This window comes from Quercus robur, chromosome 11, assembly GCF_932294415.1.
Source record: "Quercus robur chromosome 11, dhQueRobu3.1, whole genome shotgun sequence".
Classification (NCBI taxonomy): Eukaryota; Viridiplantae; Streptophyta; class Magnoliopsida; order Fagales; family Fagaceae; genus Quercus; species Quercus robur.
In genome coordinates this window covers 16,635,045-16,660,629 of record NC_065544.1, presented here as the reverse complement: position 1 = coordinate 16,660,629, position 25,585 = coordinate 16,635,045, and the positions used below count along the sequence as shown (strand labels likewise).

Below are 25,585 nucleotides of genomic sequence, written 5' to 3'. Positions count from 1 at the left end.
TGTGTTTAATTGTGATCCTAACTTTGGCATCGGAGACTTTGTGGCAGGCGCCACACCGGTGTCCCTCGTCGAGCCAACCATCACATTCCACAAGTGATTCCATCTGCTCACTCACTGACGGACCTGTGTTCCATCAGTTTGGCGCCATCTGTGGGGACGAGTTTTCAAATTCATATTCGAAGACGTAGTTTCCATCAATTCTCCATATCCAGATGGAATCCAACCCAGATTCAGCAACCTTGGCCCAGCAAGTTCAAGCCCTTGCAGCCACCATCGAGGAACTCACCAGACAGAACCAGGAAATGAAGCTGCGGCTCCAGCAGGTTCAGCAAGCTCAACAGGAAGAAAACCGATCCAAGGGCAACACAGAGGGAGAGGGGAATAGCCAACGGAGGGAAACCCCTCGGAGACCAACAACTCCGGACGAACAGAATTCAGATCTTCTTCGGGAAATGAGGAAAGAGATGGACGAACTAAGGAGCGCTATCAAAGAAAAGACAGACCGGAGTGTGGACAAAATGATAAGGGCTACAGATTCGCCCTTCACTGCAGCGGTACTGGATTGCCCTGTGCCGTCAAAGTTTTGCCTACCTCGATTAGAACCATTTGACGGACTGAAAGACCCTCAGGATCATCTTAATACCTTTAAGACGACTCTGGGTCTTCAGCAACCACCTGACGAAATATTGTGTCGTTCTTTCCCTACGACCCTCAAAGGAGCAGCAAGAGAGTGGTTTACAAAATTGCCAAACTCGTCCATAGACAACTTCGATCAGCTGAGTAGTACTTTCTTACGCCACTTCATAGGGGGACAACGCCCAAGGAGACCAGTAGATTACTTACTCACCATAAGACAGGGAGAGAAGGAGACCCTGAGGTCATATGTCAAGCGATTCACCCGAGAAACTCTGGAAGTGGACGAAGCTGATGACAAGGTGCAGCTGACGACCTTTAAAGCAGGATTGAGATCCAGAGACCTTGTGGCCTCTCTTGCCAAAAACCCCCCGAAGACAATAGCCGAGATGCTCCTGAAGGCACAAAAGTACATGAACGCGGAAGATGCTCTAGCTGCCATAAAAGGTACTGAGAGGCCAGGAGACAAGTCTAAAGGGGAAGACGACCGCAGAGGGCAAAAAAGAGATCGACCAGAACGTCGGAACAATGACGGGAATAGAAGGAGAGACGACAAAAATCCTCGTCAGGTAAAATTTACTCCTTTGGTTATGCCTGTTGACAAGATTTTCACGCAGATCAAGGACGAGCATTATCTCAAATGGCCCAGGCCTCTACACTCGTCCCCCAACGTACGTGACAAGAACAAGTATTGCCGGTTCCATAGAGACCACGGCCACAACACAGAAGATTGCAGAGACCTGAGGGAACAAATAGAGGAATTAATACGGAAAGGAAAGTTGCAAAAGTATGTAAAGAAAGGAGAATATAGCAAGTTCAGAGACGACAACAGGACCCAACATGAATCCTTCACCCGGGACGACGACCATACGTCCCAACCTCCACGCAAAGTGATCGGGGAGATAAACACGATCACGGGAGGACCATCCTCAGGAGGGTCATTTAGATCGCTTAGAAAAGCATACCACAGACAGGTGAACAGCGTCCACACCATGCCTCCGTCCAAGTACCGACGAACATACCAAGACATGTCCTTTAATGAAGAAGACGCCAGGGGAGTGAAGCAACCTCACAACGATCCCCTGGTCATAGTGCTGAATATAGAAGGGTTCAATACCAGAAGGATCCTTGTTGATAACGGGAGCTCAGCGGATATTATCTACCTCCCAGCCTTCCAGCAGTTGAAGTTAGATCCAAAAAAGCTCCGTCCTTTCGACTCTCCGCTTGTCAGTTTCAGTGGAGACAGGGTTTACCCCAGGGGTATAGTAACTCTGACGGTGACAGCAGGGACCTATCCATTGCAGCTGACCAAACAAGTAGACTTCCTGGTTGTAGATTGCCCCTCGTCCTACAATATCATCATTGGGAGGCCTACCCTAAACAAGTGGAAGGCGGCAACGTCAACCTACTGTCTAAAGGTGAAATTCCCAACAGACGATGGTGTGGGTGAAGTGAAGGGTGATCAAGTCCTGGCAAGGGAGTGCTACCAGGCTGTACTGGCAAGAAAGGAGAACCACACGTGGACGATAGAAGAAAAAGAGGAAGACGGGATGGAGATCCTGGAAGCAGTGGAATTGGTAGAAGGAAATGCAGACAAGACAACCAGGATAGGGACGACTTTAAGCCCTGAGATGAGAGCGAGACTCATAAAGTTCCTTAAAGGGAATCTAGATGTCTTTGCATGGAGTCACGAGGACATGCCCGGCATATCTCCAGAAATCATCCAGCATAGGCTGAATGTGGACCCCAACAGGAAGCCCGTTCAGTAACGACGAAGAACTTTCGCTCCAGAGCGAGATCAGGCAGTAGCAGAGGAAGTAACTAAACTCTTGACGGCTGGATTCATCCGGGAAGTGTACTACCCAGAATGGCTCGCCAACGTCGTCCTGGTAAAGAAACCAAATGGAAAGTGGAGAATGTGTGTAGACTTCACCGACCTGAACAAAGCGTGCCCAAAGGACAGCTTCCCTTTACTAAGGATAGACCAGCTCGTGGACTCTACCGCCGGACACAAGCTATTGATGTTCATGGACGCCTTTTCAGGATACAACCAGATAAAGATGGCTGAAGAAGACCAGGAGAAGACCGCCTTCATCACAAGCCAAGGACTCTACTGTTACAAGGTGATGCCTTTTGGGTTGAAAAATGCTGGAGCTACATATCAGAGGATGGTAAACAAAATGTTCAACCAACAAATTGGCAGAAACATGGAGGTATACGTAGACGATATGCTCGTCAAGAGTAAGGAAGAGCTCGCTCATCTGGACGACCTGGAGGAGACTTTTGCAACCCTGAGAAAACACCAGATGAAGTTGAATCCAAGCAAATGTGTTTTTGGGGTAGCCTCGGGAAAATTCCTGGGATTCATGGTGTCCCAGAGAGGAATAGAAGCCAATCCAGAAAAAGTACAAGCTATCATTGACATGGCCCCACCCAAGACCGTCAAGGATGTACAAAAACTTACAGGAAGGATAGCAGCTCTGAATAGGTTCGTCTCTAGGGCCACAGACAAATGCTTGCCCTTTTTCAAAACCCTCAAGCAAGCTTTTGCTTGGACCGACGAATGCGAAGCAGCGTTCCAAGAGCTGAAGCGATATCTGAGCAGTCCACCTCTCCTGAGCCCGTCCAAAGGAGGGGAGAACCTATACTTGTACCTGGCGGTGTCAGCCTCGGCAGTCAGCGCAGCCTTGATTAGAGAAGAAGGCAAGAAGCAACTCCCGGTGTACTACGTCAGTCAGGCCTTTCAAGGAGCTGAGCTCAGATACCCAAGGATTGAAAAGATTGCGTTCGCGCTTATAGTAGCCTCGCGTAAGCTCAGGCCGTATTTCCAGTCAAATCCTATCCTTGTGATGACGGATGTAAGTTACCGACGACCATAATACTATGGTTAAAAGACTAAGTAACAAGATTCCGCCTTGACGGATGTAAGTTACCAATGACCATAATACTATGGTTAAAAGACTAAGTAACAAGATTCCGCCTTGACGGATGTAAGTTACCAACGACCATAATACTATGGTTAAAAGACTAAGTAACAAGATTCCGCCTTGACGGATGTAAGTTACCGACGACCATAATACTATGGTTAAAAGACAGTAACAAGATTCCGCCTTGACGGATGTAAGTTACTGACGACCATAATAACAAGGTTAAAAGACCGAGTGACAAGAGTCCGCCTGGACGGACATAAGTCAAATGGCAGAAGTCAGTTGACGGAAGAGCACAGCGCATTAAATCAACAACTAATTAACAAAGCACAAAAAGTACGGATGAATGTAAATCAGCCAGAACATCAAGAAGAAAAGTAAGTACGCTTCATTCCAGCCCATAAACACTGGGCCAATATCATTGTTTTCAAAATAAAGTAAATTGTTTTGAAATTAGATTTACAAAAAGAAAGGCCCAAAACAAGACGGGCACCCACAATAAAACAAAAAATTTTCTAAGTATGAAGAGTCAAGCATCAGCTGTGCCTTCACTGGCCGGCACGTCAGCAACAGGCTCGGGAGCATCATCACCGGGAGCAGAAGACGAAGCCGCCTCCTCTAGAGCCATCTCCTTGTCCACTTCCTCCAAATCCAGGCTCTCCAGGTTGACTCCAGAAGGATGCTTGATCATGTACCTCCGGAGAAGCTTAAAACCTTTAAAATACCAACTGAAGAGCACGGTGTTGTACTCGTCAGTGGTCTGGAAAGCCTCCACAGATCGAGCAGCGATGGTCACCAGTTTTTCCTTGGCTGCCAGAAGTTGCTCGTCCTTCTCGAGAGTCAACCCGCGCTCAACTCTGAGGTCGTCCTCCAACACCTTGACCTTCTCCTTCAACGTCGTTGCCTCGTCCATGGAAGTGATCAGGTTCGTCCTCAGGTCAGAGTTCTCCTTCTCCAAAGCCTCCATCCGGGTTGCCAAAGACGCCACCTTGGCCCCTTGAGTGAGGTACTCAGCAGTGATATGGAGACTCTCTCCCAACACCTGGAGGGAATTATGAGGTCGTCTATAAAAAAAAAAAAAAATGATGATAAAGAGAGAAGAACCCCACACCTGGACAAGTTTGTGGACGTGACGAGAGGCCACATCGTTTAAGGATAGGTCAGAGAGAGCCTTCAAGTCCGATGAAGTAACGACCTCGTGAGCTCTTTCTACGGCCAGAGACTCGTCATCCCATATTGTGGATGAACGAGTACCCGTCATCTCCTTCCCTTTGCCAGACACGCGCGGCCTTTTGGAGCCGGGAGTAGGAATCTCTTCTATTGAAACGGTCGGGGAGGCAGTCCTCGTCGTCTCAGAAGCTATGGAAGGAACGATGCTGAGCGGGATGGAGGCAGGACCCTTCCCGGTGACTCGCACAGTCTTCTTTCCCAGATTGGACAGGGGTTCGTCCTTCTTTGACCTCATCTTTGCATACATGTCCTTGTTGAATTTTGTCGTCATCTCTGCAAGAAGAAAGTGTGTCAAAAATTTGCTTAAGTATACATAAGAAGAATCAGCATTGACGAAGTTAAAACTTACTCTTTTTGCCTTCAATGCCAAGCTGACGAAGAACGAAAGGAGATGGGTCAGGACCAAGGTTGTAAAATGCAAGAGACCTGGGGTCAACAAGTTCGTCCCAGCTCTCAATCGTCTCAGCGTACCCGATGGCGGTCTCTATGCGTTCCTTATATCGTCTCTTCAGCCCAGGCCGTCTCTTAACTATACCAAACGAAGAAACAAAGAAGTCAGCAAGACCAGAACCTCAAAATTGGCAAGATTGAAAAACAACGGGGAGAAATACTGACGCACCTAAGGTCGGGGTTCCCCACCGACGGAGCAACCTCGGGATATCACCCCAATCACTGCTAGATTGAGTCTCGAAGTCGTCCCCAGACACAAAGAAAAAGCGCGACTTCCAATACCTGAATGACGAGGGCAATCCCTTGACGATCCTAATCTTTCTCTCCCAAGGGACTAATTCATAATACCCCCACTCCTTAGACTCTTTCAAACGATACAGGTAGGTGAGCTCACCTATCCTGATCATATCCCCGTTGGAGGCCAACCATATTTGCATACAGTTGATGACGATCCTCCACGAGTTTGGCATGAGCTGTCCAGGGGCTATACCAAAATGATCTAAAAGTTCCATCAAGAACGGGTGGACGGGGAACCTAAGCCCACAGGTGAAGGCTGACTCGTAAAAGCATATTTCGCCTGGAAAGAAGTGACAAGCCCTATCTTCTTCCCTGGGTCGACGAACACGAACCCTAGACGGAAATTGAAACCTATCCTTAAATCTATTCACGGTCTCGTCATCCAGACCACAAATTTCCCTAAGGGCATAAAAAGCCCTAACCTCTCGAGGGCCCGAGACGGCTGTATCTCCTTCAGCCGGGCCACCACTGGATGATAGCCCAGTCTCGAGGTCACTAGACCTAACCTCAGACATTAATCCTCTTCCTCCTAAACCCTCAAACCAAGTTAGCGATTGACGGAGCAAGGGCAACAATTCGCTCAAAACAACGCTCAGACTATTGCCCTCGTACACAAAATTTTCTAAAAAAGGGTAAGTTCCCAAAGACCCCCCTAGACGCGCAAAAAGGAAGGAGATCGACGGGCAAGCTATCCTAACCTCCAAGCTATCAACCATGGAAAATACAGAAATCGAAAGGCAGAAAAACAAAGTACGAAACTGAAAACCCAAAAGAAAAACAAAAACCAACACCAGAATAGAAGCGAAAGAGAATAGCAAATCAGAAATTATGCTACAGTAAAAGAAGAAAAAGAAGAAAGAAAAAGGAAAGAAAAACGTACCTCCAATGGCGGAACGGCAGAAGCGCAGCGCAAGGCAAATCGGAGAAGAAAGGAAGTCTCAAAATGCTCAGAGTATCACTGAAAAATTGGTTTGTTTTTGTTCTCTGAGAAGTAGACGAAAAATTAAAAAAAAGAGAAGTTTTAAATGTAGGCCAAAAAACGATTGAAAAACCAGCGGGAAACCCAAGGGTCATGCCATTAATTCCACAGATCATCACGCGCCACGTGGCCACAACTGCGTGTAGCGCCGCCACTAAGCATTAAAAGCGGAACAGAGCCCCAAGAGTCACAAGAAAAACTTTTCATCTTCTGTGATCGTCATGACGTGTCATCGACGACCCCAGAACTTGGGGGGCAACTGACGGGAATGACGATTCTACCTTCTACTGACGAAGATAACAGTAGTGACGAAGGAATCATCCATGACGAGGTCATCAGAAATAACGAAGGAAACCATCATCACTGACGAAGACAGCAGGTCATTCAATGCAGCCAATCAATGACCTGAGCAGTTACTAAATCAACCAAGCAGACCGTTGGAAGCTTCTTAAAAGTCTCATTACTGGACCATGGGCGTTACTTCTAAGAGCATTAACAGCCTCAACGGCTAGCCCCTAAGGTCCCAGGTATAAAGCTCCCATACAATCAACGGAAGGGGAGATATATGCAAAAATACTCTGAAATTATCTTTTACTTCTTTACTGTGTTTAATTGTGATCCTAACTTTGGCATCGGAGACTTTGTGGCAGGCGCCACACCGGTGTCCCTCGTCGAGCCAACCATCACATTCCACAAGTGATTCTATCTGCTCACTCACTAACGGACCTGTGTTCCATCAGTATAAGAATATATATATTATTTTAATTTTTTCAAGAACCCAAAATACCTTGAAACAGTACATCAAAATAAGCCAGTATTAAAATATTTAATTTTATTAAATAAAACAAAACGGGTCTGAAACAATATTGAAACAATATTCATAACATTAATGATAACTAATAACTTGCCATATATAATTGTTGTGAAAAACAAAAAATAAGCGGAACACTTCTCTTATAAATTTTGTCTTTTTCTATCAATGTCTCGTAAACAAACTTCTTAGGCTCCTGCCAACTGCCATATGTTTGATGAGTAATTCTACCGTACCCCCCCTCAAAAAAGGGGGGTACGGTATCCACTAGTAGGTAACCTGTTATACTGAGTTACCTTTTGCTCACATTTGACGGTTCATCCTTACATTGTGCAGTTTCAACATCACATATGATAGTTTTTTTGTCACATTCAGTGGTTCACTTACTTTTTTCTTACATTTGACAGTTCCATCATCACATTGTGTAATTCCAACATCATATGTGATAGTTCTTTTGTCACATTCGATGGTTCCCTTACTTTTTTTCTCACATTTGACAGTTTCATCCTCACATTGTGCAGTTCCAACATCACATGTGACAGTTCTTTTATCACATTTGGTGGTTTCCTTATTTTATTTCTCACATTTGACGGTTCCATTCTCACATTCTGCAGTTCTAACATCATATGTGACAGTTCTTCTTTCACATTTGATGGTTCCATCCTCACATTGTGTAGTTTTAACATCACATGTGACTGTACTTTTGTCACATTTAGTGCTTCCTTTATTTTTTTTCTCACATTTGACGGTTTCATCCTCACATTGTTCAGTTCTAATATCACACGTGACAATTTTTTTGTCACATTCGATGGTTCCCTTACTTTTTTTTTCTCACATTCGAGGTGTTGCATCCTCACATTGTGCAGTTCCAATATTACATGTGATAGTTCTTTTGTCACATTTGGTGGTTCCCTTATTTTATTTCTCACATTTGACGATTCCATCCTTACATTCTACAGTTCCAACATCACATGTGACAGTTCTTTTTTCACATTCGGTGATTCCCTTATTTTTTTTCTCACATTTGATGGTTTCATTTTTACATTGTGCAGTTCCAGCATCACAAATGGCTGTACTTTTGTCATATTTGGTGATTCCTTTTTTTTTTTTTCTCACATTTGACGATTCCATCTTCACATTATGCAGTTCCAACATTACATTTGACAGTTCTTTTGTTACATTCGATGGTTCCCTTATTTGTTTCTCACATTTGACAGTTTCATTCTCACATTGTGCAGTTCTAACATCACATTTGATAGTTATTTTGTTACATTTAGTGGTTCCTTTATTTGTTTCTCAAATTTGATAGTTCCATTATCACATTGTGCAGTTTCAATATCAAATATGACAGTTCTTTAGTCACATATAGTGGTTCCTTTATTTTTTTTTTCTCAAATTTGATGGTTCCATTGTCACATTAAGCAATACCAACATCGCATCTCACTCTATTTTTGTCATATTCAGTGGTACCCTTTTTTTATTCTCAAATTTGACAGTTCCATTATTACATTGGGCTGTATCAATATTACTTCTGACCGTACTTTTGTCACATTCGGTGGTACTCTATTTTTTTCCTTACAATTGACAGTTTAATCGTCACAGTAAGCAGTACCAATATCACATATGACCATAATTTTACATTTGGGCTCATCACTGAAGTTACTTTTTTACTTACTAATAACCGTTCATCACAATAGTAATTTTTTTTTTTTTAAGTTATTAAAAAATTTAGATCTAAAATCTAAAACCAATCCCAAGAAATTAGCCTGACCACAGTAATTACTCTTGTTCACAAAAAAAAAAAAAAAAAAAGAGCTGAAATTATCTTGGTTTCTTCCACAAATATTTGAATATACCAATTAACTTCCTATCTATCTTGCTTGACAGCTTCCATCACGTTCAGGAGCATACCTCCCTATAAAATAACATAGTTGAGGTCACTTTTTTGATGTTTATATTTTTGTTATTTATATATACTATAAAACCAAAGATGTATAACCTTATGTGCTCTCTAATTGTTCTTATGCAACATCTGCAACTTAATCACAATTGTGTGTTTACTGTAGTGTCTAAGGTTGGAAATAGGGTGACTATACAATTAGCAAGTTATGCAAAAAATCCAATACAAAGATTGTTGACAATTTAAAAATTTTCAGTAAACGCTTGAATTGAAATTATAGATCCAGTATGAAATAGTCATCAATCAAGGCTACTACACTAGGTTTTATATTTTTTAGGCATTTTCATTAGATCCACGTGTGCGGAAGTGTCAAATGACTGTGTCCGACACAAGTATAACTACCTTAACTAAAGTGTCTATGCAATTTTGTTTCATAAAATTATTATTACATTTAGACCCATCTAAAACAAAATAAACATCCCAAAAAAATTTCCACAATAACAAAAATTATCAATAGAAAAGCCAAAAACAATTAAGCACAATGTAAGTAAGATCTATTTACTAGGATTTGAGACTAACCCATTCTCACATTTAAAGGTTCCATCCTCATATGGTGCAGTTCCAACATCACATTTGACAGTACTTTTGTTACATTTGGTGATTCATTTTTTTTCTCACATTTGACAGTTCCATCCTCACATTGTGCAGTTCCAACATCACATGTGACTGTTCTTTTGTCACATTTGGTAATTCCCCTTTTTTTTTCTCACATTTGATGGTTCCATTATCACATTCAACAGTACTAACATCACATTTGACAGTACTTTTTTCAAATTTAGTGGTTCCTTTTTTTTTTTTTTTCTCACATTTAACAGTTCTATCCTCACATTGTGCAATACTAACATCATATGTGACTTTACTTTTGTCACATTCAGTGGTTCCTTTAGTTTTTTTTCACATTTTATGGTTCCATTATCACATTAGGCAGTACCAACATCACATTTGACTGTACTTTGTTACATTTAGTGGTATCTTATTTTTTTGTCACATTTAATAGTTCCATTATTACATTGGGTAGTACCAACATCACTTCTGACCATACCTTTGTCACATTCGGTGGTAACCTATTTTTTCTCTCACATTTGACAATTCTATCATCACATTGGACAGTACCAATATCACATCTGATCGTACTTTTATATTTGGGCCCACCACTAAAGTCACTTTTTTACTTATTAATAATCGCTTATCACAATAGCAATTTTTTTTAAAAAAAATTGTTGCTTTAGCTTTTTCCTCATTTTAAAAAGCTATTAACAAAAATTTAGATCTAAAATCTAAAACAATATAAACATCCCAAAAAATTAGCCCAACCACAAGAATTACAAATAGTAAAGTTAAAATATGGTTTTTTGTCCTATGTTACACTTTCTGGTCTAGGCATATCAACTTTTCCCCCCTTTTTGGATCAATTCAAAGATGCAACTTTAGGCCCTAAACTTTTAGATAAAGCTCTAGGGTTGTTGTGCTTGATCGTATGCTAGACAAGGCCGGTATCATGCCTACGATTCATTATTACAGTGAAAACATGATAAAAGAGCTTCATGCATCAAGTACCGCACAAGAAATCATTAAGTTTAGAGAAAATTGATAATGTGGGGAAAATAAAAAGGAACAAAGAAAATAACCTTCAAAACCTGATATACATACACACACACACAAATTACATTGTGTTTGACAAAACCTCTAACCTAATCTCTCTCTCTCTCCAATGAGCTTTTGCTCATTGGGGTGACATCATTAAAATACTAAAAATTACACTTTCAAACAAAGGCAATCTCTTAGACATTTGTATTGCAATATTTCCCATCCATCTGGTTATGAACAGCTTTGACAACAGTAACTCTAACAGCAGTGGTAGCTCTACTTGCAACCAAGAGTACTTTAGGGAAGGTTAATAGCATTCTCTACAATTTTCTCACAGCAGCCTGCAATTTTATCACATAAAGGAGTGTGAAAGTGTGTTACAGTATTTACTCTAAACAAATTGGTGGCCATCCCACAACCTGTGCCCTGCCACACATAAAACACATACAATTAAAAATTATTTACTCTGAAATTCTTTAAAACGGTGTCATACTCAACTTCATAGGTAATGCAATTAAGATTGTATAACGAACAGAGAGATTCAATTTCCTTTGTGAAGGGCCAAACAGTTGAAATTCCAAATGAAAAAGACTCAGCTGAAAGATTTAGAGACAAACCTCTCCAAAATATAGGCAGGGCAGATCTTATTTACTTTTCTATTTAAGAGAAACTGCAAAACACAAGTACTGGGGGAGGGATCTTGAGGACAAACTTATGCTTATGCAAAGCCCCAACGAGATCACCAAAAAAAAAAGGAAAATAAACAACTAAGTGAAGCTCAAGGACAATATCATTTGGTTGTTATAACTTTTCCACCCTCAAGAATGGAGCCAATATCATCAAGGACAAAGCCCTAACGATAAAAATGGTTAGGATGTTAATACCGAGTTACTTCAGGAATCCTTCAATATGAGAGCAATAATCATACTCATTGTGACAAAAACGTTATTCCCAACAAATCAGATGTGTGAATTTGGTTCCAAAATTTGCCAAATATTTAATAAAAATCTCATAATTTCAACACTTTCATCATCTGAAAAATAGACAAGACATAATGACATAGTCATACCGGCCTTTTGTTATCAAAGAGCAAGATCCTAGAACTAGCTGGACTTTAAACCTGGTATATGCTCTCCATCATAAACCATATGATACAACCGAGCACAATAAGATTTACTTGAGTAAAATCCACAAATGCTGTGGTCATATGTTAAGCCTATTCTAAATAGGTCTTAAGGTCAAGATAGAGAATTGAAATACTGAAAAAATATCATAAATGATCAAGGGTCTCTTAGGCAATTGCAAGAGATTAAAATAAATAAATATATAAATGAATAAAAACAAACAAACAAACAAATAAGTGAAACACATGAATGATCCCAGATATTTTCTCTCAATACTTAATCATCTGCAAAAGTCTAAGTTGACAGACAACATGTATTCTCGAAGAGGTATATTCTTGGTGCCTCCTAATTATTAATAACTTCAATAATTGTTGAAGTTCAAAATTGCGTAGTGTCAAACTCGGCAGGACAAACAACTTGGTAATGCATTCTCATAACTACCAGTAATAACACCACAAAAACAGAATAGCACTAGCACAATATAAGAGCCTTAAACAAGAAATAGACAATATGCTTAAAATAATATAACAAGAAACCCCATGGTTTTGTTGATTAAATGCTAGATAACTGTATACAACGACCAAGCTAAAACCAGCCACAAAATTTGTATGTCTTTATATATAAGATCATTTCATTTTCCGCATTTGCCATGACAATGTTGAGCCAATCTAAGTTTATACCCTCCACCTCTAAAACAAAATCAACTAACGAATTGCAAAGCCTGCATTTTGGTGAGCAGAACTCAATCACTGTAGCCTCTTTCCCTGCTGCCAAGGTTGAAGCAAATGCTATTTGCTCTACCTTTGCTTGGTCTTCAGGAGTTAAGTTCAACTTTATCTGACTTTGGTTGGTTCAACGTCGAATTGGAACTAAGCCATGGATAAGAGGATTTTGAAACAGAGGTGACGAGATTGAAATTTTATAAGCAAAAGACCCAAGATTTTGCAAGGATTTGAATATCCAAGGACCGTCAAACATGTAGAGATTAGGAATTTTAGGATTAAAAAAGAAGAAGAAGGACCTAATATCAAACACAAATTGATAAGATCATAAGACTTTAAAAAACTAAGAGTAAAAAGAATTGAAGAAAGCTCACAGTCACAGGTCAGTGACAGAGATCCACTTGAGAGTGGAGACAGAATCTGGGTCGTCAGGTTTGAAAGAGTTCTGAAGGAGAGAATGCTAACTCCTCTCTCTTGGGTCACCGGTGAAAGAAGAAGAAGAACTCTTGCTAGGTTTTCAGTTTGGGAGAGAAGAACGCGAGAAAGAAAAGACTCCGTTGTTTGTTTTTCGATGTGTTTTTGCTTTTATACATTACTTGCTTATTCGGTAACTAGTTTTCATTAAAAATAAATAAATGGTCAGGATTAAGACATATAAAATATACGGTCAAGATTTAAAGGGGGTACGGTACCCACTATTTTTAGTGGGTACCATAGAATGACCCATGTTTGATATGTCCATTAATTACAATAATTGAACGGTGATGTTGATAGTGATTTCAATGATAGATTTATGATGAAGATTTGGACATGATAGCTACTCGTTCATTATTAATATGCATTAAAATATTCTAAAGGTCTTCTAAAGCATTTTTCTTTCTTAGAAAATTCACAGCGGTAGATTTTAAAATTTAGCTATTTAATACTATAAAAAAATACTTTATATATTTTACTTATCTACTGAACAAAATATTCAATAGTAGTGAATTTATTTTAGTTTTCAATACAATAAAATAATGTAAATAATGTAATAAAATAATATTTCAACATTAGTATTTTCGGCATTAATGTTTTTTGGAAAATGATTTATTTTTCAGAGAATATTTTCTAGAAAACCATCTTATTTTTCGGTGTTTTGTAACAACCTTGAGAATTTTTTTGGTATTTGGTATTCACAGTTTTTATAACATTTCTTGTATAATTTAAAACATGTATAATAAGTGTATTGTGTAAACTCACCTAATTAATGTAATCAATGTAAGTGAGAATAGTGGCTGAGCATACGAGAATGGCGACTAGGCATGCGAGATTGGCAAGATCGGTGAGGTTTGATGGAAGAGACGAAGAGCAAATGGCTGTGGAGAGTGAGGAGAGAGAAGCAACAGCACAAATGGGAAAGGAGGAGAAAGAAAAAAAAAAGAAAAAAAATTAAAATATTCTAAATAGTGCGAACACAACATAAAACACACACACACACACACACACACACATATATATATATATAAATGTATGTATTGTTTGGCTTTGGCTCACCGATGGAGCTCCAATTTTGTAATTGGCGGTGCTAAAAATATTAATATGACTTTTAGGAACCACCAATAATAATGCTCTAATTGAGGCTAAAGCGCATGAGATTGTAATCGATTAGTTTTAATTGGACCAATAACAAATTAATTTAAGCTTAATTGTTTGTCAAAATCTTATTGGATAAAGTTAGGAACAGTTGCATGGATGCATGTACTAAAATGTCCAAATATTAACATATTTAGAAATTTCTAATTAAAAAAAATTTTAAATTTATTAATATTGAAATAATTAATAATGGACTGAAAAGTTCTCCCAAGCCCAATCAGTTATAGATCAAAAATAGCCATTGGAAGTTGGAAATTCATTCAAAATGTGAAAATTTGTGCTGAAAACTGGGACTAAGTTCTGATAATTAAGCACTTTGGACCAGCATTTAATTTGTCGATCGGCATATCAAAGGCTCCTCTAAGTGCCAATATGGCACTCGGAGCACAAATATGTAAATTTTTTCAGATTTTTTGCAACAGCTTTAACAAAGCTTCAAATTTCAAATCTGATTTGCCAGCTAATAATTGATTTAGCTCTAGAGGCTTTAGTGCCATCCAAATCTTCTATGAATAGAGGGGAATGCCCCTATTCCAAAGCACCCCACCCCCTTGCTTCTTAGATGGAAGTAAGAGTTATTGGTCATACTTAGATTAATCTGCATTCTATAGTAATGGTAAGATCTTCTTTATTAGAGTTGTTGGTTTTCCAGATAAAGACCAATATAATACAAGCTTCCACCACAACTTTTTTTTAAATAATTTTTTTAAAAAACAAGTGTATCTAAAGCACTTTGAACAATTGACTATTCACTCTAGTGTATATAGTCTTACAATTCACACACATTATGTTATTATATGGAGAATGACTCTAAAATGTCGGCTATATATTTTGAATCCAAAATCTCATAAGACATTTGATATCATTTGGGTTATCAAGTGTTGATACAGAATTTTGTTCGGCCCTAAATATTTCTAAAAGTTTGAGCTTTAAATTAAGAATTTGGTGAACTTAGAGGTCATAAAATTCTCTTCAAATTGATTGTTATTGAACAAAAGTCATGCCTGAATTGGGTGAGGTATTGTGGAAATGTGAAAATTATCTCTTTGAATCTTTTGTGAAAAATGTATATTTTGCCTTGATTTGATTTGGATGCATGCTTGAAAGGCATTTTATTTCTCAAAATTACTTGATTTTTCATAGAATGCGTGTCTTTCCTTGAAAATTCATTTAGTTTTCCATTTTATTGCGCGTGTTCAAATTAAATCAAGTCCCTTTTCATGTCGTGCTAATCTTCAATTAATTGTTACATGAATACACATTGTGGTTCTTGTCATATAGAGGGCCAAGCTCATGCCATGTGGCAATCTATGATGAGGCTAGGTGCCCAAAGTTCTAGTATCTGCAAGAGATATTTTTAAGGAGATATTTTCATGCCAAAATTTCTCTCCAAGTTTTTTGCTTGCTCACCAAGTTTGATTCTCTTTTCCCACACATTCTTTGGTTAGTATACTCTCCCTACCTCTCTCACCACTACATAAGGACATAATCTCAGTACAAGAAAAAGGGGAGAGGACCTCACAAAAAGGAAAATAATCCTCTGGAGCTCTCATCTCTCACACCCATGGCTTGGTACATAGCCTTCTCTCTGCCTATTCCTCATTTTCCCTTTTCCTCTATCATCTTCTCCCCCAAATACCTAGTGGGGGCACCACGTTTAGTCCAAGATGTTCCGAGGAACACCTTGACCTTAAAAAAAAAAAAAATTATATATAATAATTAAAATTTTTTTTTATTTGTTTACCCTTAAAAAAAAATTTAGGAACACCCTCAACAAAAATTAGGAACTCCCTCAAATAAAATAAAAAAAATTATTTGTTCTACTTTCAAGCAAAAAAAAAAAAAAAAAAAAAAAAAGCCCAAAAAAAATTTTTGAACTAAAATCTAAAAAAAAAAAAAAAAAAAAAAAATTGTAACAGAGCAAGCCCATCAGGGAAAAAAAGGCCAACATCAATCCTAAACAACAGATTACAAACCCATTCTAAAGAAAAAACCAAGGTAAAGTAAACCTAACATGGTAGCAAACCCATGAATTCTCAAAAAAAAAAAAAAAAAAAAACCAAAACCCAATATACACATTTACGACCTAACCTAAAGAAACCAGAGTAACAGATTCATCAAGTAAAGCAAAACCAGAACAGAGCACATCAATGACAACAACCAACAGACAACGCCTCTGCCTCGAGCAACATTGCAATAAAGCACATCGATCATCACATTGAGCCTTAAACTCGAGCTTTAGAAGCATCGGAGATTGGAGATCAGTCCAATCGGATCGGAGATCGGTCTTCCTTGCCTTGACGTGTTGTCCGACAGCGCCGCCCCTTTGTCTCAGACCTTCTTGCTCCCTCAACCTCAAGGCATTTCATCTTTTTCTCTCTTTAGTCTCTTACATATACGGGTTAATGGGTTAATGGGTATGAGTTTCTCTCTTAGACTTTCTGTCTCTCTCTCTCTTTATCTGAAGACTGAAAGCAAATGAGAGTCTCTCTATCTCTCTTTGAGACTTTATCTGATTGCTTAATTTTACCTTATCACTTTATTAATATTTGCCCCTGTTTTTGACTTTATCCGTTGGTGTTGGTGTTGGTGAGATACAATTAATTTTCTTTTAGTGTATTGTGATTTGTGATTGTGAATTTTTCTGATTGACTCTTGTAATTGGGGGTCATGGGGCTTGTCTGTTGAGTGGGGGCATGGTGTCGGGGTGAGATATTTGAATTGGGAGAAGTAAATGCACATGGGGTGTGTGCTAGTGCAACTAATAAACAATAATTTAATTAACCAATAATTAATTGGAGGAAGCAACTAATAAACAATAATTAATAATTTAATTAACCAATACATTATAAAAGACAAACAAATTAAATTATGTTAGGCGCTAAACAAAAACTAATAATTTTATAATTAATAAAACAATAATATAACAAATTATAGTTTATAAAAGACAAACAAATTAATGAAATAATTAAACAACAATAATTAATAATTTTATTAATATTTCAAATGAACTTATAATTTATTGTTTATTCTTTTGCTAGAATTATGGACAAATATTTTATAAGAAAACTACGTAGAAAACAATTGTAAACTTTATGTATTTGTGTGTTTTTTGATTGTTGTTGTTGTCAATATACAAATAACTAAAGAAACCCTCATAGAAATTCTGTAGAAAACAGCAACAAAGAAAAAGAAGGAAAAACGAGCAGGAACAACAACAAAGAAACATAGCACAACCCATTGAATGAGTTTCCTCTCTCTTTTTTCCTTTACTCATTTTCTAGTTCTGTTTGAATCTTAACCTTGTTCTTTATGTTTTCTCTTCAGCCAAACACCAACAGAGGTAACCACAAGCATGAAGCTAGAGGAAACCAACACAACATAGCTAACAATCATCAAAGCAAAGAGAACAAAAAAAGAAAAAAAAGAAAAAAGAAAAAGAAAAAGAAAAAGAGAGGGCATCAGCTAGGTAAACCTGAAATTCCTCTTTGATTTTTCTATAGCACCGTGAAGTATTTACACTTTTGTATACAATACACACACCATCACAGAGTCACATCACCCACGCTCTATTTCTAATTTATGCCATAGATTGCTCCTTTCTCATATCTATACTAGTTATGCACACATATATGCAGTATGTTCAGAAGTACAAAAGCTCCATAACTTACTCTCTATTTGCGCGTGTTGTTCACGTGCTGCCTTAGTCTTGGTTCACGGTCATTCCATGATCTCCTAGGACTCCACACCATCGTTTTGTTGCTCACGCACCAAGTAGAAGTAGAGCCCTCCTAGGTAGTAGATAGAAGGTTGGAAGCTTGAGGTTAAGTGTTTGAGAGAGTAGCTTTTGGTTTGAGTTTAGAGAGAGAGAAAGTGAGAATTCGAGGTTGAGAAGCCACCCTTATGGTGGTGGTGGCTAGGGTTTTTTGCAGGGGAGCTAGGAAACTTTATTTGTTTAGATCAGAGATTGAGGTGAGATAGAGAAGGGATGAGGCTGTTTGGGTCTGATGTGTTGGAGGAGGTGCAACCACCGTTTGTGGTGGCGACGAAGGTTGGAGATGGAGGAAGCTTGAGCTTTGGCCATGCAGTTTTTGTAGAGAGAGCTAATGTTGAGAGTAGATAAAAAAAGAGAGATAGAACTTAGAGTGGGAGATGGAGAGTTTGGGATGGCTGAGAAGGAGGGAAACCATTGCTCGTGGCAGTGTGTGATGGTGAGAAGCTTTAGAGTTTCGACCATGGAGGCTGAGGCTCTAGTAGAAAGTTTTCAAAGAGAGAGAGAGAGAGAGAGAGAGAGTGAAGCATTGACAAGCTTCTTAAGTTTAAGGCTTTGCTAGAGAAATAAGGAGTTGGGTTGGGCTAGACCTGATCCATTTGATGAGGCCTAATTTTTTTCCTAAATCCTATATTTAGGTCTCAGGCAACCTTGAGCTTAAGTTTGAAACCCAAACCCAATGGCTTTGGCCCATTTTCCCTTAAGCCTAACCGTAATTCCAACCCTCAAGCCTGAGCCCATTGTCCCAGTTAAGCCTAAGCCCAACACTTTGGATATAAACCCACACACTTGAACATTTGGGCCACACACTTTAAATAATAAAAGGGTCCACCAGCTTGCTTTTTCTTTAATTTCTAGCATGCCATCATGATCATATTTTTCATATTTGTTTGTTAGTCAAAATTTTCCCAAATCATGTTTTGACTCGAACTTTCACAAAATCATGTTTTGACATCAAAACTTTTCCAAAGTTGCATTTTGGTCCATAACTTTTACATATTCATGTTTTTAACCTAAAGTTTCCCAAAATTGGGTTTCAACCCCGTAAACTTTTACAAAATTACATTTTGGCCCCCAAACTTTTATAAATTGCATTTTGACCCCTAGTATCACCAAATTCCCTTTTCAATTTCTTTGAATGAATGAAGTGTCTTGTTGATATTCACATGTTGATTGATCAAAATTGCATGATATTCTCTTTAGAATTCACATGTTTATCCATGTCCCAATTAAGCTAATATATTCTCCCTCCCTTCCCTTGGCACTAATGTTTTGGTTTATTATGTTTGTGAACGAGAATGAGAAAATGGAGGACAAATTTACTAAAAAGTGACATCTCTTATTCTCTCTTCTTTTGTTTTATGTTGTATATATTCACATGTTAGTTATGTAATAAATATTATACTCACATGCTAGTTATACATATTTAAATTTAGCCTTCACATGCTATGTACGTAGATTTCATATGTTTTGATTGTAAATACACTTTGAAGTACATATTCACATGATATGTTATATGTAATAAATACTCACATGTGTGTGTGTGTATATATATATATATATATATATATAGGCCAAAATGGGCATTTGCCCATTTCGCTCAAAAGATGTAGCAAAATGCCCTTGTTCTGAAACTATCTAATAAAATGCTCCTGTTTTGAAACTTAATTTTTAGAAAATCGAGTTTTAATGAAAAACTCGATTTGATGAAAATCGAGTAATATGAGAAATTTTACATGGAACTTGAGTTCCAAGTTTTTTTGTTTTTTTGTTTTTAATTTTTAAGTTTGATTTCACATAACTCGATTATCTAAAAATTGATTTTTTCTTTGAAACTCGATTTTTAGAAAATTGAGTTTAAAACATGGGCATTTTGCTGGAAAGTTTTGGTAAGAGGGGTAAATGTCTATTTTGGCCCATATATATACACACACTAGCCTCATCACACGTACTTCGCGCGTGCGATGAGGCTTTATTTTATTTTATTTTAGTGGTCCTATTTTGTAGCAAAACAAAAATGTGTGTTTTTATTTTATATATATAATTTTTATTTTGAGAATTTAATTTATATGTGGATAAAATAATTTAAAAATCAATAGGAGAGTAACCATATTTTTTAGGTAATGTTTTAGTGGGAGTTAGAGTTGTATTTTTACAGAATTTTCAATTACTTTTGTCTTTACTTAAACATAGGGGTGTAGGGGCATTTTTGAACAAAAAAAAAAAAAAATCCAAACTAAAGAAGCCCCTTAAATAGTAGTAGTAGTATGTACAAACACACACACACACACACATATTGATTGTACAAAATCTTTCCCAAATACCAAGTACCTAATTTTTTCACTAAAAAGTTAACGTTGGAATTAGTATTATAATGGAGTATTATTTTTTGGATAGGTGGTGTGGGGTGGCTAATACCTTCCCTATCCGTAACCAAATTTTCAAGTTCAAGATTTTTGATTCGAGACTTTGGTTTACCTTAATTAATTAGTACCTTTGAATTGGTTTTAGTTAATTAGGTAACTGAAAAAAGAATTAGACTCACATCTAATAAAAAATCAATGATTAATAGTGACTGCTAAAAAATAAAATAAGAAATACATATAGCTAATCTTAAAAACACATGCACAAAGAGTCACATAGATAAGAGAAACCGAGATAGAAAACATAAGAAGAGAAACACTCGGTACATTTTAAAATAAGAGAAACTGAGATAGAAAACATAAAAAATGACACTATAGGCTCACAAAAGATCTGAATATTATTATTTTTTGGCTTATTTGGAAGATTTGTTTCTAGAAAACACTCAGTCAACTAAGAGTTTGTAGTTAGCCTCATGGCTAATTGTTTATGAAAAAAAAGTTTTACAAGCAAGCTTTCCGTCTTCGGAGGAACCAGCAGATCAGTAGTTGTGATGAAGTTTCCTATGAAGTATGCTCCTTTTCTCTTTGTATAAATGATGTTTTCCTCGTTCCTGTGCAATCCATCCGTAGTTTCCTTCTTCCCTTTTGTGTTTGGGATTACTGATGGAATTCATTGCCCCAGCTCACACGTCTCATCCAGGTACACCTGACACACAAGTACAAAATTCTCTTTCAAATCCGAATTCCATCTTTTCACTCTTTCCACCAGCCAAGTCCCTGTGTAGTAGTGATGGTTCATTATCTAACCGGTCGCTAATTCCAGACTTATATGACTATCCTTCCATATCATCCTTCTTTCCACCAGACGGCTCTCGGTCAAGCTCCCTATCTTCTGCTGCTGAAACTCAACACTTGTCTCCTTATCACATACCATCATTCTTTCCACCCACTCACTCTCAGGGAAATTCAATATCTAGTGAAACCCCACCTTACGGATTTGCTTATTCCATACCCTCAATCTTCCAGCCAAACCATTCCGTTTCTTCTTCAATTGAATCAACCCATGAACATGATAAGTTTATAACTACTGAACTTTTTCATGAGCCTCATAAAACTTGCTGGCTGCCGCTGTCTTTCAACATCGACAAGATAATCACGGTCCCACAGGAGGTGGAGGAGGAATTTGAGCAGGCCCGCCGTGAGGGGTGGACCTACGCTATGTTCTGGAAGGAAGACTGGCCAGGCTCTCGTTATGGTCACAACACTATTAGTGCAGTAAAACGGTTCTACAATGGGGACTATTACATGCGTAAAACAAATTGGTTCTTGTTCACGAGGTTGTGGCCCGGCAGTGTCATACATCATCTTTTCGACACTCGTAAGAAGTGGAGCCCAGAGGACTACGAGGCAGCCATGTCTGAACGGGCTCGCCAGGGCCATAAGGCTGGACTCAAGTCCATGTCTTGGGTACCCATGGCAAATGGAGTCATGGAGTTCGGCTCAACACAGCTAATTGACCGGCATGTTACAAATAAATGGTTCGTGAATTTGGACAGAAAAAATACCCGCTTGTCGATCCCACCGGACCATTGGAGTCGTAACTTGGATACGAACGAAGTAAGTTAGGCCTGCACTCAACTATCAGATTGTATTCTCATCGAAGCTTCTTGAAGACAGGGTTGACTCAAAGAAGCTGGTATTAGAACCGTCAGATTGTATTCTCATCAAAGTTTCTTCAAGACTGGGTTGACTCAAAAAAGTTTGAGGTGGAAGGTGATAACATTAAATAAGATATTTTTGTATATCCATTCAACTTTGTTTATTATTATTATTATTTTTTTTTTTAAACTTTGTTTATTATCAATTTCTTTGAAATTGCTAAGAAAATGATGTATTTAAGTCTGAGTAAAGAGTGTATATAAAGTACATAAAAAATAAAAAATAAAAAATAAAATAGACTTGTTTATCTTAAATATGACATAAGCGAAAATTTTTATTAATAGGAAATAAAATGAGTTGTTTGATAATGATATATTGGTTATCAATGCTCCATTTGTTTTGAAGTAAAATATTTTTAGAAAAATATTTTCACATTTTGCTGTGTTTGCTTTGCAGTGAAATATTTGGTTAAAAATAAAATATTTTCATCAACCAAACAACTAAGGCAAATTTATGTAAAATGTTTTACAATTGAAATATTGGTAAAACATTTTACATTTTTGTGCACACTCTTAGCCCAGTACTTACCTGTTTCTCTCACTTTCACTCTCTATTAGTATTCTCTCCAAAACTCAGCCCATCATGGTCCTTCTCTCCCACCTATAATCGGCAACACCTTAGGCACTACCCATCGCTAGCTCCTCCCTTTGCCAGCGCTACCCATCACTAGCTCCACCATCATCGACTCTACTTGAGTGTTTTTTTTTCCCCCGTAATCCTCCATTATTGTTGTCGGCTCCACCATTTCTTGGCACCCCCATTGTCATTAGCTCATCCCCAGGTTCTTAGTTCTACTTTTTTTCCCCTTTACTGCCGAGTGGGTTATTGATCTGATTTTTTACTCAGTTTGGGTCAAGTGTGGCTGCTTTTGTGGGTTGCCATTGATGGTTGGGACAGATTGTGGGTCATGGTGGTGGTTGGGTTGTGGTTTGTGGTGACAGAGGGTGGGTAGCTAAAATGGTTTGTGGGTTGCTGTGGTGGCTGTGTTGTGGTGGTGGTTGGTTTTGTCATTCTGGCTTAATTTTTAAGTTTTGGAACTAATGTAAAATTTTAATTTTACAATATTTTGGTTTATGTTGAGAAATATGCCAACAATAGTTTTTGTGATAACTCTATTGAGACTTTGACACTTTCTTTTCTTTTGCAATCTTCCACTAATCTATACTTGCATTTTTTAAAAATTTAAAACACTCAAATTCTTTATTACGATCTAAGGAATTCTGCATTATTGCAAAGGAAGAAGAAAAAAACGGCATTTTTAACAACAAAAAGAAGCCTCAAAACCTTTCTTTTCAAAGTTTTCTCTTTGTTGGTGTGAGTATGAGTTTCTGTTTGAAATTTTACATATGCATATATGCAGTTACTTAGTCACTAGGATAGTGAGTAACTGGGGTGTATATGTTTCATTTTGCTTAGAGATTTTAAGGATTTTTGGCATATTTATTTTGATTTTATTTTATTTTCCACAGTGTAGAACTTGATTTTCGGGAATCAAGGTAGTCCTCTTTGTAGTCCTTGTAGACCAAAAGTGTTTTGTCCTCTATCACAATGGTTTTAAGATAGTCCTTTTTGTAATCCTTGTAGACTCTGATGCTCCCTCATCCACTTCTATGTATTTTTGGGAAGTTAATAATTTTTTTTTTTTGGTCTATTTTACATTGTGCCAAACACTGGAAAATATTTTACTCAACGTTTTCATGTATACAGCCAAACACTGTAAAATGAAAATATTTTCTTACAAATATTTTACATTGAAAAAAATAGTGCGCAATAAATGTTTTTTTGAGGAAAAAGAAAAGTATTTGTGGCTTTATTCTTAGAGCATTCCATTTGTGTAATGCAAAAATGAATTTTGCATTATTTTGTAGTAAAAAAAAAAAAAAAAAACACTAAAACACACTCAATTGGCTTATTCATTACTATAGATAGATAGATAGATAGAAAACAATACATGTCATTTTTTTTGTTGTTGCTCTCTCTCTCTCTCTCATTGTTGTCATTGTCTTTGTTAGATGTTTTTGTTGTCAGTGATTCTTGCACTCTCCTCCTCTTCATTGGGTTTTTTTTTTTTTTTTTTTTTTTTTTTTTTTTTTTTTTTTTTTTTTAAGCTGGGTTTTTGCGGTGGTGGTGTTGGGTTATTACAGTGGGGGTGCTAGGTTTCCTGATGCTAGATTAGTTTGATATTTGATTTCAAACCTGCATGATAGGAATAAAAATCTTTTCTCCCACTTTTTTTTTGTATTTCACTTTATGTTTTACCAATTATTACTTATTATGTATTCTTTTTTCTTTGCTTATAAACTAATTAAAGACTAAAATGGAATAAAATCACACATGGAAATTTGTGATTCTAATAAAATAGAACATAGAAAGTGAGACAAAGAATTTCTAATCACAAGATAAAAGAGATAAGTCTACAAATTAAATTTGTTGGTAATTATTCTTAGTAAAAGAAATAAAATTGGAAATAATTATCAACAAACACAAGTCCTGTTGTGATTCTTCTATTTTTTATCAATCCAAAGAGAGTACTTATCTTCAAATAGATCAATTTAAAGAGAGACTCATATTAAGAAGACGAACAAAGTTTAAAGTCTCATCAAATTTTATCGCCAAATATAGCTATGATTGTAGTGTTAGGGTTTAGGTTTAACAAGTTCATGTCAGATTTGGATTGACATGGAAAACTTAAATTTTATATATGAAATCCATTTAAACCATGTCTAACTAGTTCGATTGAATGTAATTTTTACCAATTTATTGGAAATTAGTTGTGAACATTTTTTTTAGAGAGTTTCAACCTATAACACCTGCTCCTGATGATAGCTCTTTATCATCAAATTAAGATACCAATCGACTTTTGGTATAAGCATGGATTGAACCCCTAATCTCTTATCAAACATATTTATTGTATAAAATATAAGAATTGCTAATAGATTAATTATGTCAAGCAAATGTGTTATAACCTGAATGCACAATCTATTTATTAAACTAGCTTGTAACCCCATGCATATGCATGGATACACTTAAAGATATACAATAAGATGCATAATATAATTCCTATATATAATTTAAATACTGTTGATAGTCATTTTTATATTTTGTTAACTCTTTAAAAAAAAAAATTGTAAGGATATTATTAAGTATAAAATGTAAATTGTCCATGTTTTTCTTTTTAAAAATTATTATGAAGCACTTTTTTTTTAATGATTCATTTATTCTAGACTCTTTGGTTTTTGTTCTTAATAACTTACTTGAATGAATATTTATGATGCGGTCCCACATTTGATTCTAAAATTAAGAAATAAAACTCTTTAAGAATAAATAATTTAGGACACATGGTGCAAAATTGGAACTCAAATTTGGAATTCTAATTTGA

At 37.1% G+C, this 25,585-nt stretch overlaps 2 protein-coding genes and 1 long non-coding RNA gene across 3 annotated transcripts; 1 reads left to right on the top strand and 2 right to left on the bottom strand.

The window, feature by feature from the left end:
• The first annotated feature begins 302 nt into the window (after positions 1-302).
• LOC126704771 (uncharacterized) lies at positions 303-2,402 on the top strand. Its single transcript, XM_050403782.1, has 2 exons — positions 303-1,202; positions 1,317-2,402. The coding sequence occupies exons 1-2, from the start codon at positions 303-305 to the stop codon at positions 2,400-2,402; spliced, it is 1,986 nt and encodes a 661-aa protein (XP_050259739.1).
• A 1,687-nt stretch (positions 2,403-4,089) lies between these two features.
• On the bottom strand, positions 4,090-5,216 carry LOC126704770 (uncharacterized). The gene is made up of 3 exons (XM_050403781.1): positions 5,140-5,216; positions 4,672-5,063; positions 4,090-4,602 (listed from the first exon to the last, which is right to left on the bottom strand). Exons 2-3 carry the CDS (start codon positions 5,059-5,061, stop codon positions 4,090-4,092), a joined length of 903 nt encoding a protein of 300 aa, XP_050259738.1. The 5' UTR covers positions 5,062-5,063; positions 5,140-5,216.
• Positions 5,217-10,911: 5,695 nt separating this feature from the next.
• LOC126707046 (uncharacterized) lies at positions 10,912-13,277 on the bottom strand. The gene is made up of 2 exons (XR_007648791.1): positions 13,095-13,277; positions 10,912-11,300 (listed from the first exon to the last, which is right to left on the bottom strand). It is a non-coding gene; the product is annotated as an uncharacterized LOC126707046 (long non-coding RNA).
• Positions 13,278-25,585: the final 12,308 nt, after the last annotated feature.